The sequence below is a fragment of the Neolamprologus multifasciatus genome, chromosome 6, assembly GCF_963576455.1.
Source record: "Neolamprologus multifasciatus chromosome 6, fNeoMul1.2, whole genome shotgun sequence".
Taxonomy (NCBI): Eukaryota; Metazoa; Chordata; class Actinopteri; order Cichliformes; family Cichlidae; genus Neolamprologus; species Neolamprologus multifasciatus.
Genome location: NC_140444.1, coordinates 11,537,399 through 11,553,057, shown reverse-complemented (window position 1 = coordinate 11,553,057; position 15,659 = coordinate 11,537,399). Strand labels below are relative to the sequence as shown.

The following is a 15,659-nucleotide window of genomic DNA, read 5'->3' as shown; positions in this document are numbered from 1 at the left end:
CCACTGGAGCAGGGGGAAATGTGAAAGCTGGTGTAGACAGAGGGGGGCTGTGTGTGCAAGCAATGTGATATGTGCCAGTGTGAGAAACGTATTCATGTGGAAAGACACAGAGTCAAAGAAAAGTGCAAGAAAGAGCAGTGTGAGGGAGACAGGGCCACGCTGATAAATGAAGAGAAAGAAAGGAGGGAGAGAGAGAGTCTGTGTGTGTGTGTGTGTGAGAGAGAGAGACTGAGATAGAGAGGTCTCGCGCGCGCTCGAGAGCGAGGGGTGGGGAGTCGAGCGCGAGCCATGCCCAGGCTAAAAGTCTGAATCTGAGGGAGGAAGAAAGCTGGTGAAGGTTCATTCTTGTTTTTTCTGTCACAAGTAAAAATAACTTGTACAAAAAGGACGTCTCTTTTCAGTGATCAGTGTTTGTTTTGTCACTCAAATACTTTTTCGATTTTTATGGACCTGAAATTTTTTTCTTGAACCTTTGTGAGCGGACAGCCACCCGATTTTCACTTCATTCATAGTCGCGATAGTTCAGAAACAAACTTCTGTGTGGAACTGTTTTTCCTATTCAGCATGGGATTTGGGAAGGAACTACTTCTGCTTGGTAAGTTTTAAAATGACTTTACCTTGTGTGTGAGTGTGTGTGTGTGTGTAACGAAGTGACGAAGAGTGTGCGAAGGGAAAGTTTAGGGTACTTAAAGCAAATTTCTTAATTTTATGAGACATGGGCAAAAAAGAGAAAAAATTAAAAACTCAAGAATTAGAGAACATTTTAATCCATCCAGCATGGTATTAACCAAGTTTGTCACTCGAAAATATAATATTATTACTTTTTTTCTTTTTAAAAGTTATTTAGGTTAATTCTAGCTTACAGTGGTAACATAACCCTGTCAAACAGTGATTGGCACCTTCCTGATGTGTTTTACCCCAGTTTCTGTTTCTTGAATGTTGTTCTATGGTCCTTTCCCTCACCCGTAACTACTCGCGGCACATCGTTACACATCACTGGTTCTACCAGTTGTCTCTTGGTGTTGAAGGAGTTCTTGCTCCCCACTATCGCTAAGTGCTTGGTTATGTTTTCAGATTGTCCGGGTTTTTTTAGCTTACATTATGAATCAGCTTGAGGTGACTGTTTTTGCGAACACGTGCTATATAAATGAAGCTTAGCTGAACTCATAAGTAGATCTTTCTTGAGGCAATTCGCTTTTATTGAATGGCTTGGCGTCGAGTAAAAACCTCCAGAAAAACCGCCACATCCTCAGAAACCCTGAACCTGAATCCAGTATCGCTGTTCAATCAGACCGTTGCATATGTCAGCAGTAATATGCAAAGATCACAGACAACGTGACTCCCCGTAAGAGGAATCTTCAAGTCTTGTTTGAATAAACCGCAGATGTATTAGAGCATGACGTTCGTGTTAGTTCTTCTGGTTTGTCTAGTGGTACACCAGAAGTGATGGTTCATGTAATGTAGGCTGATTTCAGAAGTTCACTTGACTCTATTATCATCTTTGTGCAGATGCCTTACAATATTCTTTAATGAGCTCATGTTTTTATTAAGATAAATACATTTAAAACGTACTAAACAATCATCAACTAACAAATATATCCATAGATTGTGTATAAAAGTTGTTAATGGAGTACAGGTCTGAAAAGTAAAGACACCTAACGCAGGGTGACGCATCTGGCTGCAGAAAGACACCCGATTTTAAAGAAACCCATGAGAAAATGTGTTTGTATTGTTCACTTGATTTATAACCCCAGTGAACAGTTTCCTGGTGTGTTTGTCGGCGAAACTGCTGGCTTCAGATTTTACCGAATAGAGTTTGATGTTCACATTTTCAAAATTTTGGTCCCTATTAAAGCCAAATGAATAATAGTGCAGGGTCCGGGATGGACAAGTAGCTGATGTAAGACAAGAGTCACTGAGGTTTGAATCGTATGCACAATGACATCTAGTTTTAGCGGGCCAAGGTGGCCACAGACAAAATGGTCAGCTTAAGGCTTTAGAATTAGACTTGACAATTCAATTCAGTTCAATTCAATTCAATTCAATTCAATTCAATTCAATTCAATTCAATTCAATTCAATTCAATCAGTTTTATTTATATAGCGTCAAATAACAACAACAGTCACCCTAAGGTGCTTTATATTATAAGGTAGACCCTACAATAATATATAGAGAAAAATCCAACAATCACATGACCCCCTATAGAAAGCACTTTGGTGACAGTGGGAAGGAAAAACTCCCTTTTAACCAAAAGAAACCTCCAGCAGAACCAGGCTCAGGGAGGGGCGGGGCCATCTGCCACCGGTTGGGGTGAGAGAAGGAAGACCGGATAGAAGACATGCTGTGGAAGAGAGCCAGAGATTAATAACAAGTATGATTCAGTGCAGAGAGGGTGACATCACAATGCTGCTGCGATTTTTATATAATAATAATAATAATAATAATGTATACTTTATTGATCCCCGTGGGGAAATTACTTTCTCTGCATCTAACCCATTCACTCAGTGAAGCAGTGGGCAGCCACCAATCAGTGTGTAGGGACAGTACCTTGCTCAGGGGTACTTCAGGGTAGCCGTTCTGTGGATTCGAACCCCCGACCTTCACGTGGCAACACGCTGTCCCTTCCCCATATACAGTCTATTTCCTATATAAAGTTATGTACACATGTTGCTAATATGCCAATATGCTTGTTCAATGCTCTATAGCACTGCTTCATAAACAAACACAATAAGAGTTATCACCCACTGCAGCATTTGTTGCTTCTTTTAGTCAACTTTTTGTTGTTGTTGCTGGTTTTTTGGGGGTTTTTTTTGCATCACAGTTTCACGCTTTCTGTGCTTACCTCTTTCGAACCGTGCTGTGTTGAGCTCTCACAATATGTGGCAAAACTCTTCTTTTGTTAAGATGAAACCAGTGATGTGTCGAACATCCTGTTATATCACCCAAGTGTTGCAACTCTGACCTCTTTTGTCAAAACTGAATGTCCCTGGTCTTCGGTTGTGAGGAATATCAAAAAACAAATTCGTGTGCTGACCAAGTCAAAAGTTGGTCAGTAGCCTTTGAATGAAATGAACATTACTTCCACAAGCTGCTCAGTAATGATAATGTGACATAAAAGGCAAAAGGGTCAGTTAGTCCCCTCAGAAGTTGGTGAAAATCTAAAAAGTACATGACATTTTTCAAGACATCTTTTGTGACAGCACTAAATATAAAAGTCAACATTGTGTACTATGTGTTAGACAGGAATACTACATGTCTGAATATGTGGTCTGCAACCAACATTGGCTAGATGTTTGCGCTGTGGTAAAAATAAACAGAGTTCAGGTGAATATAGGTTTAGGTTTAAAGTTGAAATTAACTGTGGCCTACAGAAACCCCTGTCTAACAATAATGACAGGGGCTAAAGTCTTAGTAATAACTGAATGAATGATATCATCAAATGCCAGCAATTTAGTTCAGCACTCAAACATAACAATTTCAACCATAATACAAGGCTCTGTTTTTTCTTCAAATCACAATATTTTTAAATAACTAATATTTCTAAAAAAAGATGCTGCGCGAGTACAGCAAAATAGCTCTTGCATGATTAATTTCCTTGTCTCTGTTCACATGCTATTACTGTAACCAAAGGCAAACAAACGCTGGACTTTTTCAAGCAAACTCAAAAAAAAAAAAAAAGGTAAACATATGACCGATCAACACCTACTAATCAGCTTTACTTCTCACAGTCAGCCCTTTAGTGAAAAGACAACCCGCCTGTGTTTACAAAACTGAAACAGTTTACAGAAGGAAGTATTTATTGTCTATCAAGTCAAAATATACTTCTAGGAACAGAGAGAGAAAAATAGACATGCAGCTTACAAAAGATGGCAGAAAAGGCAGAGGAGTCAATCAATCAATTAATCAATCAATTTATTTATTAGCACATTCAGGTTGACCAAAGTGCTGTACATAGTAAAAAACTAAAAGGTAGATCAAACACACACAAAGAATGAAACAAAACACAATTAAAAGCTAGAGAGTAAAAATGTGTAGGAGTCATACAGCTAGGGCACATGTGCTCACTGGTCAGTAGAGTCGTCTGTATGCGAGCATGCGGTTAGTCTTGGGGCAACCGTGGCTCAGGGGGTTGGGAGGCGTATCTGTAACCGGAAGGTCGCCGGCTCAATCCCCAGGCTCTCTGTCCTGGTCGTTGTGTCCTTGGGCAAGACACTTTACCCTATCGCCTACTGGTGTTGGCCAGAAGGTGCGATATGGCAGCCTCGCTTCTGTCAGTCTGCCCCAGGGCAGCTGTGGCTACAACCGTAGCTTGCCTCCACCAGTGTGTGAATGCGAGAGTGAATGAATAGTGGCATTGTAAAACGCTTTGGGTGCCTTGAAAAGCGCTATATAAATCCAATCCATTATTATTAAATAAATTCAGGTATTGTTTCTGTCTGTGGTTATTTCATCATTTAATAAGAACAAGTCGGCCTCTTTCACACTTTCTGTCACTGTGCACTGAGCAACACTGTCTGTGTTTCCTGTGGCATTACTGTGGGACAGTTTAGCCTCATTGTGAAATAACAGAATTGTGGTAGAAGAAGGGAAAGACAGAAGAAGGATCTGGGAGCATTAAACACCTTGTGTGCAAATTGCTAACTGAGGAAGGAAACATAATGACTTTTGCAAAACTGTGAGCTAAGCTAATAATTCTGTTTGCATAGTTCACACTCTTAGCAAAGTGATAGATACTTGTAGATGGGAACATAAACAGAGACGTTAAAATGAAGTAAACTTTTTGAAGACACAACATATTACATGGCAACTTCACATTCACAATTTGTTTATTTAAAACTTTGTTTCTCTTTATATCAAAAGATGGATTTCTAATAAGATCTGTAATTTAATCACATTCTTTCTTTTGCTTTTTCTCCACAGGGTTAGCATGTGCTCTGGGAAATCGTGCTCAGGTGTGTCAAAATGGCTTGAGCTACAACAGAACTATCAGCAGCTGCACTGGTAAATCTGTCATTACCTATCGTTTTGACTTTTCTTTGACATTTTCTTGCTTCTGTGTGCCATTTCTCAAAACAAGAACTCTCAGACAAACATGGCATTACCATTATGCAAGGACTCTTAGGATAGTTTGATAGGAAAGTGGCCTTTCTTAATGACATTCTTCTTTATTTTTTCCCATTTTAGGACTTTTAGCTCACGTCCAGGAAAGATTAAATTTGAAACAACAGTAGAGGAGTTTGAAATTGTTAGATCATTTCAAATACTAGCAGCTAATTAAAGAAATATGACACAAAGAAAATAATCTAATAAGATAACTACCGAGTTTGCTTTAAACTGAAATGATATTTTTGCATTTGTAAAAAAAAATAAAATAAAAACTTGAATATTATTTTTTACTATATACTCATGGTTATGTGTTTTCATTTTGTATTTAAATCTACAGATATCAATGAGTGTTCAGAAAATCCATTGCCATGTGGGAATCATTCAAGCTGCATTAACACAATTGGCAGCTACTACTGTGAGTGCCAACGTGGATTCATTCACAGTTCAAAAATGGTTAAATTCACAGAGGGACAGGGACAGTGCAAAGGTAAGTGTGTTTGACACGCCCTTTTCCAGTCTGCTCTTACCATTGTTTACAGAGATTAGTGACCACAACAATTATGTCAGCAACTGCTCTCACAAGCTTAAAAATTAATTTGGAGATACAACTGCAATTTGTCCATCTCAGTGTTAGTAGCAACAGCAATGAAGCAGCTGTAAAGATGAATGGTGGGTTTTTTTGTACGTAGTGTCATCAGTTCAAGTTGAGTGGTGCTGTTCCAAGAAGAGTAAAATTAGGCTAAACGGAGCGTAATTGACTGATTGGCCTGATACCCTAATCTTGTGTTTTGTTATCTGTTGATGGGTATGCTTTATGATTTTGTATTGAAATCTACAGATACAAATGAGTGTATAGGTAATTCATCTATATGTGGGAAAAATTCAAGCTGCATTAACACAATTGGCAGCTACGACTGTCAGTGCCAACATGGATTCATTTACAGTTCAACAAAGGTTAACTTCACACAGGGACAGTGCATAGGTAAGTGTGTGTGTGACATACATTTCACCTGTCTGCTCTCATCATTGTTTACAGTATGTTTTCAGATATCAGGCTTGGAAAGCTCACTATAGTTTGTTTGCTAAAGCTAGAGATCTGGGATTATCTAATGAAACTCAGTTATAGTTGTTTAACCAGATGGTATTACCTGTATTGTTGTACAGGTGTGGTGCCATGAAGATATTTTATTTATTGACGTTTTCCATGTTACATTTTTGAAGAAGATTCTTAAGTTAAATTAAAAAGTGTGCTGTGTATGGAGATTTGGAAAGTTTTAAATTGATTAAAATTGTTGAATGTGGGGTGATTGGTTTCTGCTGTAGATTATTGAACACAAATAGGAATAAGTGATCATTTCTTGTTTAGTTTTTTGAAAAATCACAATGATAAAAGTGTTTTTAAGTCATGGTGAATAGTGAAGTAAAAGCAAATATTAAAATATACACGATTTTCTTATTTATGGGAACATACCGGAGTGGTGAATAAAAGCAGTAATCATGCTGAGGAGATCTGATATCCTGAGGCAAAATTAGAATTGTAGAATTTTTAATAATGGTCTTTGTATAAACTACAGAATATTGAAATGTGAGTTCCAACTGGAAAAATTGTTTGTGTAGTTTTGATCATTCCATCTGCTGTTATTTGGCAAGGTTCAGATAGTAGTATCTATGGAAGCCTGTTTCCGCCACTGAAAAAAAGGTATAAATAACTCGAAATTTAATTACATTTTGCGCAGAGGAATGCGCACAATTTGTTTAGTGCGCATTCCTCTGCGCCATATCCTTCCGGGTAACAAGAAAATGACATCATTCACGTAGATTACTGATTGACAGAGCTAACTTGAAATTTCAAGTTACTTTTCTCAAAAATTCTAGTTAATAAGTCAAAAATTTGAGAAAATAAGTCGAAATTTCGGTTTACTTTTCTTAAAATTGATACTTTCTATTTCTTTTTAGTGGAGAAAACAGGCTTCCATAGGTATTGCATGGAGCTGAATATATTAAAATGATGCTCCCCCAGATTTGCTAATTTGGGTTTGAATATTCTCGTCAAGTTCTACTATTTCATACATTTCACATGTGTGTTTATCTGTACACCCACTGAGTACAAACAAGCTCAACATTAAAAAAAAGGAAATCAAATTTGTCTCCAATAACAAAAAACACACAAAAGAGAGAAAGGAGAGAGCAGGAGACCAGGCTCACAGTAGCATCCAGCCAGCAAGAGAAAATGAAAGCTTACAAAAACTCTGCTAGTGCTGATATGATCTTTAAAAAGTCTTATAGGCCCTTTACATTATGACACAGTGTCATAATGTAAAGGGCAAGTTCTACTTGCAATAACTTGCAAGTAGAACTTAGTGATCCCAAAATACAAGACAAGATGTCACAACACCGTTTGCTGGGAAAGTTTACCAGCATCATAAAAGTCACATGACTGTGCGGGTAGCTACATTTCAGAGACGTTTATTCTTTTGAAGGATGGACCAATACCTCCTATAATCAGAGTTGTTTCTGTCTAATCAAAATTATTACTTTTGAGGAGTATGAGCCATTACCTATGCCTCTGCTCTATATCCCTACACAGATTTTAATGAGTGCACAGACAGTGAAAATAAAGAAGAGCTCTGTGGACCCAATGGAGAGTGTAATAATATTATTGGGAGTTATTGGTGCAACTGCTCAAATGGCTACACCAATTACAGCGCGGAAAGGACACCATGCTCAAGTAAGTGTGCAGTTTTTTGTTATTTCCTATAAACGAGTGCACTTCACAGCTTTTATGTCCTCATATTCTTCACATTAGGCAACACACCTACGTTGGATTTTTGCAATTTTCCTGACAAAGACGTCACTGTATTAGTTGCAGACTATATTTTCACCATCTTTTACACCACCACGTTTGTTTAAGTAGTAAAAAAAACAAATTTCATCCACTGCGCTTCCTGAGTATAGTCCCTTTTTCCCTTCTTAGTCATGCAGCTTGTGGTTTTGCTTTCTTTTATCTTTTGGGACTCAGTTTCGTTTTTGATATCAGGGCTTACTCAACACTCTATCTACTTTCTGTGTGAACTTATCAGTTCAAGAATCTAGATTGTGGCTTATGTCTTCCAGCACATTGCATAGTCTTGTTCCTTTACTGTGAGATTTTTTATCACACGCTCTTTTCATGGTGGAGCCAAGAATCCCAGTCAGCCGGTGTGGTGATAACCTAATGCTTTGTTTTGTCTAGAACTCGATTGTGATAACTTCCATGCTGAGAAAAAGCCAACACAGGTAAGTGTGGAAATAAAATTCTGATCATTATCAACATAATGGAACAATCACAGATATAATTAGAAGAGCCAGTTATAGTTCAAAAATACATAATACATCTAGCTTAAATCCTGTTTATCAGGTGTTTCAAAGTTACTTATTTACTCTGACAATCACATCTGGCTGGCAAAAAATCTCATAGCACACCTGGATTCGCATACAAGTACACCACGCTTTGCTTATGGCCCCGCAAGGTTCAAAATACATGAACTTTATAATAGGGCAGGCTGAATAGTGTCTTTATTCTCTGTCTATGTGTCGCCCAGTTGCTCGGGGGCCTGGCAAACATCATGTCCATAATGAGAAACAGCTGTTTGGCTCTGTCTGGAACTGGCAGTAAAGTAAAGCTTGATGGAGATGCGCTACTGGAGGTTAGGAAAAGATACAAGTATGCACTCATACCAAATGCAAATGCATATGCAGTATTCACAATCCCCCCTCTGTGTCTTTTATTTGTGACAGAAACTTTTCACAGAAACTGATGCGATGCTGTCTCCTGGAACCCCGAACATCGATGAAAGTGTGAGCGGGCTGCTCACTACTGTGGAGAAATCGATTTTATTCATTGGGCCTCAGCTAAAAGACAACCACACTAAGATGGAGAACAACAAGATAGGTAACACTTTTGAATTAATGAACTTGATGATTTCCATCTTGGGAACTAATAGTTAGGATGCAAAGTGTCCTATGATTTGAAATGAGTGATTTGCTTGAATAGATGCACAGATTGCGGTTCAAAGAGGAACGACTCGACCAACTGGAGATATTCGTCTGTCCAGTGAATATGCTTATCTGGACACAGACTGGACAACAGCAGCCGGGACGGGAAAATATCCTGGTAAATATCAGTTCTTTTCTGTCCAGTTCAAGTCATAATAAGTTTATAATATTCTAATATTCTGAGGATCTTTTACAGGTTTTGCTGTGGCTGCATTGTTGAGCTACAAAAACCTTGAAAGCTCTGTGAACAGGTCTTTCGAGATGGTCAAAGGAGCTAAAGAAAATGGAGCGGACCCCTCCTTCCAGGTCTTCTCTAAAGTTGTGTCTGTGGTGGTCTCAAATCCGTCGACTCAGAAGCTGAGCCGCTCTGTCAACATCACCTTCAGACATCTTGAGGTAATCCCACCTGTGTCACATGCACTTTTTTAAAATCAGTCATTTACTTCTTTTGAGCTTCACAGTAACAAACACGAGGAGCAAAAGAACAAGAGATGTAAATTAAACATAAATCGCATCTTTGACATGTTTGTTTTGGTTTTAGGACATAGAGGAATCGGCTAACGTGAGCTACATCTGTGCATATTGGACCGAGACAGGGGCCTGGTCCACAGATGGTTGTTCTAAGCAGGACTCCAATGCCTCACGCACCATATGTACATGTAACCATCTGAGCAGCTTTGCGGTTCTCATGGCTCTTCACCCCATCGAGGTAAGAAACAGCTTAAAAAAGTGTAACCATGTAAGGTTTAAGACCTCATCGGTGACCCTGACCCTAAACCTAACGCTATATCTTGATTAAAAAAAACAAAACAAATTCTGATGCATGTCAGTTTGAAATTTTTCTTGTCCCCTAATTCCCAAGACATGGGAAAACAAATGTAAAATTACTCAATCTAAAAACATAGGGTAAGGGTCATCAGTGTTCATGACTTATACCTCAATGAAATACAAATCATTTTCTATTAGAATAGCTTTACTTTATAAGTTTATAAGTAAAATGATTTTATGATCTTGAAAAGAAATGTGCAACAAAATGTTATTTACTGGTAACCAGCTGCACTCACACTTATTGTCTTCTCTTCCAGCACACCTATGGGCTCGAGCTGGTTACTAAAATAGGACTGACCATCTCCCTGTTGTGTCTCACACTCTGCATCCTGACTTTCAAGTTCTGCCGTTCCATACAGGGAACCCGCACCACCATCCACCTGCACCTCTGCATCTGTCTCTTTATAGCTGATCTTATCTTCCTGGCTGGCATTTCTCAAACTAAACCTGTGGTACGTTTCTAAAAGGGAAAAAAAAAGCTACATGTTTAAAGAGAATATGTAAATTCACCAGCATTCGTGGTAACAACAATATCTTGTGCCAGGCACGGCAGCTAACGGCCTGTACTTGAGAATGTGGGTCAAATCATAGTTAATGTAACTAACTAGTTTGTCATATAGTGTCATGCAATTTCTTCACATGATACTTATCTTTCTGTGTATCTGCTGTGAAGCAGAGTCTTTCTCACTTTAATGCTGGAGCATTCCTGCAGAAATAAATCTCGAATGGCGCTTTCTGACATGATAAAGCAGAATAGCCTTGTGGGTTTTCTAAAGGGGAAAAAATTTACTTTTTAAAAAAATAATCTGTCTGTGAAAATTTTTCACAGACAGATTGTTGGAGTAGGCTCAGAATGGAGCAGAAAATTACAAAAATGAGGACAGGGAAGTTTGTTGCAAAGAAAACTTCAGTTTGAATCAGAATCTATCCCATAACCTAACCTATTCCACATGTGCTTTGCTTGATTATTCCCATTTAGTTGTAGTTAATGCCATTTCATTCATTAATGACTTTGTGAGTACCTCTAAAAATGCCTCTAGATGTCTGTGGACTCATTTTTAATTGAAATGATGTTGGCTGACATTACTTACTGCAGAGACACTTAATTACACTTCACTGTTTGAACTGTAATTGTTTGAATTGTGTAGTTTACACAATCACGACGCTGCAAAAAAAGACGAAGGCTTGTTTAGCTCTTAATGCTGTCGTTTACTCATCTGACTAAGAACAGAATATATTTTGATCAGACACACTGGCTTGTTACAGCAGCTCAGCTATAAACTAACCAATGCAATAATGAGAAAAGACTTCTTTCTGAAGGAGAACAGAATAAGTACTGCTGAGGCAGGGTGGCAGCTCAGGATGGTACCAGAGAACAGTACCTAGCTTAGCAAGTGTAAAATGCCATTTTTTTGGGATATTTTAACACCTCAAAAGTACAAAAACCCACTTATAATTTGTCTCATTAACAATTAGACTGTTTTCAGTGCTCATATGTTTCAAAATGGAAGTTATACAAACTAACTGTAAACAATGATGAGCTCAGAAAAGCGTGGGCGGATTTTAGCCTTGCCAGGAGCATCTGCCAACACTGAGAGAAGGTGTCCTTGAGCTGATAAGCTTCCACAGATACATGGATAACAAACTGTGATAATTATGGCAAGTGGATAATTACCTAATAATGCAGACAAGGTAGCAGCTTGCTGGTTGACCTGATGCTTCTTTTTAGTTCTTTCTCTGTTAATCTATTGATCGGTTTTGGGATTCAGCAGAACACAGGCACCGAGGAATTATCTGTGCTTAACTCTGACAGCAACAAAGTAACAGCCGAGCCTGGCCACTGTTAAAGTGTTGTTAAAGTGTTGCTGTTGGCTTGATTTGTCACACCTTGTGCTTTTCACAGCTGTCAAGAGTTACTTTGTAGTCTCTTCTCCTTCAGAGAGATCACATGACTGAAGGTTCCCGATAAGCAAAAATGATGTCTGACCTTGAAGCATTACATGCTAAAATGGTGTATTTTGTTATCCTTGTCCATATGAGTTGAGCAGAATTGGTGCTGTGGTACTGTGTTTTCTGATGTTTATGTACATCTTTGCTCCATTAATACATTGGCAGTAAAGATGTAAAATGCTACTAAGCTACTTATTCATGTGGTCTTAATTAAATTTGGAGAATGGAAAATGTTTGTGTGAATAATTCTCACTCACATAAACATTGCAAGCAGCTGACTGCTGTACGATCGGGGATAGAGCGGCGCTTTCTCCTCTCTGACGTGTTCTTTTTCTGTGTCCTTTCACATTACAGGGTGGCTGCAGGTTTGTAGCAGCAATGCTCCATTTCTTCTTCCTGGCGGTATTCACCTGGATGCTGTTAGAAGGGGTGCAGCTGTACCGTATGGTTGTTCTGGTGTTCAATGCCACCATGCGGCCCCTCTACCTATATGCTGTGGGCTACGGGACGCCTCTGTTTATCGTCATTATATCTGCCTGCGTTAGACCAAACGGATACGGCACTAAAAAATAGTAAGTCTTCCAGTAACTAAAAGCAAAATAAATAGTTTGTGATGAACAGAGAAGCCTTGTCTGTGCATGTGTATCTACAGTTGCTTAATAGTAATGACATCAGTAGGTTGCATAAACTTGCAATCTATCTCAGTGAAGCAAAGAACATCCTGTTGTGAACGTGTGTTTTATCACTCCTAAACGTAGCTGCTGGCTATCCACGGATGACGGCTTCATCTGGAGCTTCTTCGGGCCTGTGTGCTTAGTCATCTTTGTGAATGTCTTCTTCTTTCTCATCACCGTCTGGAAACTTGCCCAGAAGTTTGCCAGCCTCAACCCAGACCTCTCCAACCTGCACAAAATTAAGTCAGTCTTTGTATAATTTGAATGTGTAACCCCTTCCACTTCATGACCAAACTGTGTAACTATAAAACGTACAATATATAGATTCAATATGGCAGCTTCGGGACTGGGAATTGCTTTGATAGAAAGGATACGTTTTGTGAGGGGGAAAAAATGGAGGGAATGTTTTCTTAGTTGTGACAGCTCCCTGATGGGCTCCTGTTAATTGATTTTGTTTCGCCTGTCTACCTACAGTAGGCTCATACTTAGCTCATGGACCCTCCGCTCATAGCTGCAAAAAACATTAGAGTTAAAAAGAAATCCCTTGTTCTTTTTGCTAGTCGATCATGAATGATGTGTAGTTCAGTCCAGGGAGTTGGGAAAGTGAACTTCTTGTGCCAGAAACAAGAGAGAAAGATGTTTTTTTTCAGTAGAGAAAAAGTCAGAAGGCATTAAATTATAATCCAACACTTTCTGTCTGTGGAAGAAAAGTCTCTTTTTCACATTTCGATCTTCTTGTTCGCTAAATGGATTCTTGGCTAAGTTGGTAATTTGAGCTAGGCTGGATAAATAAATAGAACAAAGGAGCCATACAGAGCAAACTGACAGAAACTTCTTTTCAAGAGTGCCTCTTTTAATCTCTCTTTTATATTTATCATTAGCCTTTGGCTTTTCTGCTTCCACATAAATTCAGCAGACAGCAAAGTGAACTAAAATGATCTGTTCTGTAGCTGCTTTGCCTAGAACACATGTCTCATTGTGTTCTTTCACTTTTAATGGGGCTTTCCAAACACTGATGTAGTAACTGAGTCATCCGTGTGTAACCTTTACCATTCTCCGGTAATCTTTATTGACTTACCCTTTTTCCCATCCTTCTTTTCCCTCTGCAGAGCTTTCACTGTGACAGCTGTAGCCCAGATGTGTATTCTGGGTCTGATGTGGGTATCTGGGGTCTTCTTGTTTCAAGAGGATCCCCCTGTTGCGGTGTCGTACATTTTCACCATCTTCAACAGCCTGCAGGGCGCACTGGTCTTCATCATGCACTGTCTGCTGTCCAAACAGGTACGAATACAGTATATTTGTGCAAAGCTTCGTGTGGACATGATGCTAAGACCAAAATTAAAACGGCATGAAAATGTATATTTAAAAAAAATCAGTGAAAAGAGCAAAATCAGTGACAAACATGTAAGATTGCGTCAGTATGCGAGGCGGCAACACAGATTTGTTTCTTAATGTTCTGTTGCCCTCTGTAGGTGAGAGAGGAATATGCCAATTTCCTCTCCTGTATCTGCACGTCACAGAAGAAGAGATACTCAGACCTAAGCACCACAAATCCCTCCAGCAGTCAATCACAAGTAAGCATGCAATAATACCACTGGATATCACCCTTGGTCACAAGCACACTTTGTAGTGGAAAGTAAAGAACTGCATTTTCTCACTGGTAGCACTTTGGTACTTTTTAATCTACTAGGGGTGTGTAATTATTAGCTTTAAATTACTCTGTGTCTAACTGTGTGGTTTGTCTCCCTTTAGGGTTCAAAGAGTGGGCAGCAAACAGGAGAATCACAAATATGAAGAGCTCAAGCTAAAGCTGTCCTCCAAAGACTTAATGACTATCACACATTCAGCCTATTTTGTCACCTACAGCAATTCTTCATTTAAACTTGATTCCGGTGAAGTCTAAAAGCAGTGACTCACTAAATGATTACATAATGCTGGCTGAGGGGTGTTGGCAGATTCACCCACACTTGGTGACTTGGGAAAAAAAAAGAAAAAAAAGTGGTTCCTGGATATTTACATTTAAACGATAGTTTTTAGTTTTATCCAAGTCCTCTTAAAATCCTTTATTTCAAAATAAAATGTCATTCTTAGGTACTGATAGCAAGCATTTATAGCTTGTCTTTAAAGCGTCACATCATAGAACAGTAAGAAATGAAATTGTGACCTCTTAAGCACAGGTTAGTCCTCGTAGGTAACGTAATGTTAATGGGACCAAATTTCAGTTCAATCCAGTAGCATCGTTTGCTACTCACAAGGTCGCAAGGTCCGATTTACCTCCTGAATTCGGTTGTTTTCCTCATTGTTTGTGTGCTGTAGCACTCTTTGTAGTTCAAGGCGTACTGGTAATGACAGATTTTTATCACAAAAAAAATGTCATTAAAGTCACAGGCAAGAAAAAGCCAACTATTAAAAGTGTTTATTCAGGAGTGTGAAAGTGAAGGTGCTCGAGTGGCTTATTGGTTCACACAGAACATATCACAGTAATAATATAAGCTGTATTCCTTTCAAAGTCATAACAAATGATATAATTATGTTAGTATTTATTTTCAGTGCAGACAATAAAGTCCATGTTACGTAGGCTACAAGAAAAAAATGAGCATGCAAACTGTTCTGTTTTACATATTTGTATTTTTGTTTTTGCATAAATGGCTGTTTGTATATAAGATTGGGAATGTTGTTGTTACTGTCGGATAATATTTGTTTCCATGTACTCTATTTAACAGTAGGCTGCAACGGAAGCAGCTTACCAATGATGAGTTTCCCCTTGTTCCCATGTGGGTTCTTGCAAGGAGTTTACGTCTGCTTCTTTGATTACGAACAAAACAAGTGTTTTTAAAAAAAAATAATACTTGTGGCTATTTTCAAAGACTCGCCCTTGATTAACAACTGAGCTGTGCCTTTTTTCCCCCACCCCAAGTGCATATTTCAAGGGTTTTCTTTTTATTCTCAAAATTGTGAACTTGAAATTCTAAATCTGTCCCAAAACGAGTGGGCAATTCACAAAAACAGACCCACCCTACTGATAAGCCTGCAACTTCCTGCAAGCAAACTGTGTTTAAGCCTGTG

General features: G+C 38.7%; 1 protein-coding gene and 1 long non-coding RNA gene across 3 annotated transcripts; both read left to right on the top strand.

Moving 5' to 3' along the window:
* The first annotated feature begins 95 nt into the window (after nucleotides 1-95).
* adgre5b.1 (adhesion G protein-coupled receptor E5b, duplicate 1) lies at nucleotides 96-15,258 on the top strand. Of its 2 annotated transcripts, XM_085163515.1 has the most exons (17): nucleotides 96-595; nucleotides 4,921-5,001; nucleotides 5,444-5,593; nucleotides 5,945-6,088; nucleotides 7,694-7,834; nucleotides 8,339-8,382; nucleotides 8,688-8,792; nucleotides 8,884-9,037; nucleotides 9,140-9,259; nucleotides 9,338-9,537; nucleotides 9,683-9,850; nucleotides 10,227-10,421; nucleotides 12,274-12,491; nucleotides 12,678-12,836; nucleotides 13,703-13,874; nucleotides 14,066-14,167; nucleotides 14,346-15,258. In XM_085163515.1, exons 1-17 carry the CDS (start codon nucleotides 565-567, stop codon nucleotides 14,385-14,387), a joined length of 2,226 nt encoding a protein of 741 aa, XP_085019641.1. In that variant the 5' UTR covers nucleotides 96-564; the 3' UTR covers nucleotides 14,388-15,258. The 2 variants fall into 2 exon arrangements, with proteins under 2 accessions (XP_085019641.1, XP_085019642.1); XM_085163516.1 differs by lacking the exon at nucleotides 5,945-6,088 and having other exon boundaries at nucleotides 98-595.
* LOC146516528 (uncharacterized) lies at nucleotides 602-4,419 on the top strand. Its single transcript, XR_014874649.1, has 2 exons — nucleotides 602-1,768; nucleotides 1,814-4,419. It is a non-coding gene; the product is annotated as an uncharacterized LOC146516528 (long non-coding RNA).
* Nucleotides 15,259-15,659: the final 401 nt, after the last annotated feature.